The sequence below is a fragment of the Leopardus geoffroyi genome, chromosome B3 (genome assembly GCF_018350155.1).
Source record: "Leopardus geoffroyi isolate Oge1 chromosome B3, O.geoffroyi_Oge1_pat1.0, whole genome shotgun sequence".
Lineage (NCBI taxonomy): Eukaryota > Metazoa > Chordata > Mammalia > Carnivora > Felidae > Leopardus > Leopardus geoffroyi.
Genome location: NC_059337.1, coordinates 70,024,410 through 70,026,921, shown reverse-complemented (window position 1 = coordinate 70,026,921; position 2,512 = coordinate 70,024,410). Strand labels below are relative to the sequence as shown.

The 2,512-nt window shown below is 40.1% G+C and overlaps 1 protein-coding gene across 1 annotated transcript; it reads right to left on the bottom strand.

Annotated features, from left to right (window-relative positions):
• Nucleotides 1-587: 587 nt before the first annotated feature.
• LOC123582194 (olfactory receptor 4F3/4F16/4F29-like) lies at nt 588-1,526 on the bottom strand. Its single transcript, XM_045448451.1, has one exon. It carries the CDS (start codon nt 1,524-1,526, stop codon nt 588-590), a length of 939 nt encoding a protein of 312 aa, XP_045304407.1.
• Nucleotides 1,527-2,512: the final 986 nt, after the last annotated feature.

Sequence of the window (2,512 nt, the reverse complement as noted above, 5' to 3'; positions counted from 1 at the left end):
GTTGGTTAAAAGTTATCATTGGGGCACCTGGGTGACTCAGTCCATTGAGTTTCCAACTCTTGATCTCAGCTCAGGTCTTGATCTCAGGTCATGACTTCAATCCCTACATTGGGCTCCATGCTGGGAGTGAAGCCTACTTTAAAAAAAAATTATAATTAATATGGGTGACTGAGAATATACCAGAAGTAACATGACCAAAAAGTATCACTGACTATGCAAGTAATAGAATCTGGTTTGTTTATCAAGGAAAAAAAATACATTTACCTTAAGATAAAATGTTATTCCTGAATTGGAAAGGAATAGTAAAAGATAAAACCAAATGGATACAAAAAAAAAAAAAAAAAACCTTCAGGAAGTAAATTTTATTTGCTTTAGTTATTTTATTTAGTTATTTATTTATTTGCTTTAGTAACTCCTCTCTTTTCAAAAGTAAATGTCCCTCCCTCCTGAGTGAAAGAGAAAAATAGACTCAGTACCAGTGTGTATAATCAAAGCAAGGTAAGACAAACAAGAGCTTCTCCCTGAGTTTGACCGTCAATAATGGACATCAGTAATCAACAAGGACTCTTCACAACACCAGACTTTCCTTAAGAGATCTTCCTGTAATTCACTAGCTGTCTGCATACTCTCCTCATTGCCACCTGCATTTCTTGGTTCCTGAATGTATAGATGACCGGATTTAGGAAAGGAGTGAGAATAGCATCAAAGATGGCCAGAAACTTATCCAGATGTATGGAGGGAGATGGCCATGTATAGACAAATATCAAAGGACCAAAGAACAAGAATACCACAGTGATGTGAGCTGACAGTGTGGACAGAGCCTTGGATGAACCAGCTGAAGAGTGTTTCTGAACAGTGAGAATGATGATGATGTAGGAAATGATCAGTATGAGGAAGGAGCCAACAGAGATGAATCCACTGTTGGCTGTGACCATAAACTCTAGTCGGTCGGTGTCCGTGCAGGCAAGTTTGATGAACCGAGGAAGGTCACAGTAAAAGCTGTCCAACACATTAGGACCACAGAAGGGTAAGTTTACCACAAACGCCAGTTGAACCATGGAGTGGATGAGGCCAGTCATCCAGGCAGCCACTAAAAAGAAGAGGCACATTCTTGGGCTCATGATGGTCAGATAGTGGAGAGGCTTACATATGGCAACATATCTGTCAAAGGCCATGGCGATGAGCAGCACCATCTCCACACCACCAATGACGTGGATAAAGAAGATTTGAGCGATGCAGCCACCAAAGGAGATGACTTTACCCTTTCTGAAAAGATCATAAATCATCTTGGGAGAAGTGACAGAAGAAACTCCCAGGTCAATGAAGGAGAGGTTGGCCAGCAGAAAGTACATGGGGGAGTGTAAGTGAGGGTCAGAGGTCACAGTGAGTATAATGAGGGAGTTTCCCATCATGCTTGCCACATAAAACGTGGAGGAGAACACAAAAAGGAGAAGTTGGATCTCCCAGGAATCGGTGAGTCCCAGGAACACAAACTCTGACACCACAGACTGATTCGTTCCATCCATTGGCGTTGTTGGCACAGCTACCTGAAGAAGGACAATAGGAGAAAATGTAAATGATGATAATTATGTTAATATATTAGGAGAGATGGCCACAATTATGAAAGCCTGTTTCTACTTTAGCATTAGAACTGACCTAATATGCTCATGGCCTCTAGAATGTGATTACCCAGAAAAATCAGTGGCTGTCGTGTGGAGCTGCTCTCTACCACCAAGTTGTCTCTGCATTTGATACCCTCTGCTTCCTCCCAGGGTTGGTGCTGCAATTACTCATGAGATATAAGATAGCCAACATGAGCCAAAGCTTTTGATTTTGGGTCCCAAACTAATACAATCTGGCCCCAGTCACACAGAACTAATCACTATTGCAATCCCTTCCAAGTCTGTAAAACTTCATCTGACACACAGACCCTTCTTCTCTTCCATCCCAGTCCCCACCTCTGGGAACATATTCATCTTTAATATTACTGAAATGTTTAACACATTTACAAAGTCTTGCTTTATTATTACTAGCATGAACACCAATCTTTCTTTGCATTTAATACCTCTCTGCATTTAATTCCTCCCAGGATAGATACTATGATGTTTTTCAAGAGATACAAGATTGGCCAACTTGGGTAATAAGAATTCATCCACCAAATTCTTTTGATTTTTGTTTCAAGACCAATATAGCCTGGCTCCAGTCATATAAAACTTCACCACTTCTCAGCTATTTCATTCACTTCCAAGAATACAAGGCTTATTCTGACAAATAGACCCTTCCTCCTAACTCCCCACCTCTGTAACATATTTATCTTTAAGGCTTATTAAATTTTAACCACATCTGTGAGGTCTTGCTTTATATTGCTAGCATTTATTTTGCTATGTCTTGTGTTTTAATGAACTAAGTACAACTTCTAACTCACCAAAATACTGTAAGCTCCTTGAAGGCAGAGATTATGATTTATTCATATTTGGATTCCCTGAAGTAATGAAGAAGTGGTCCACACAGA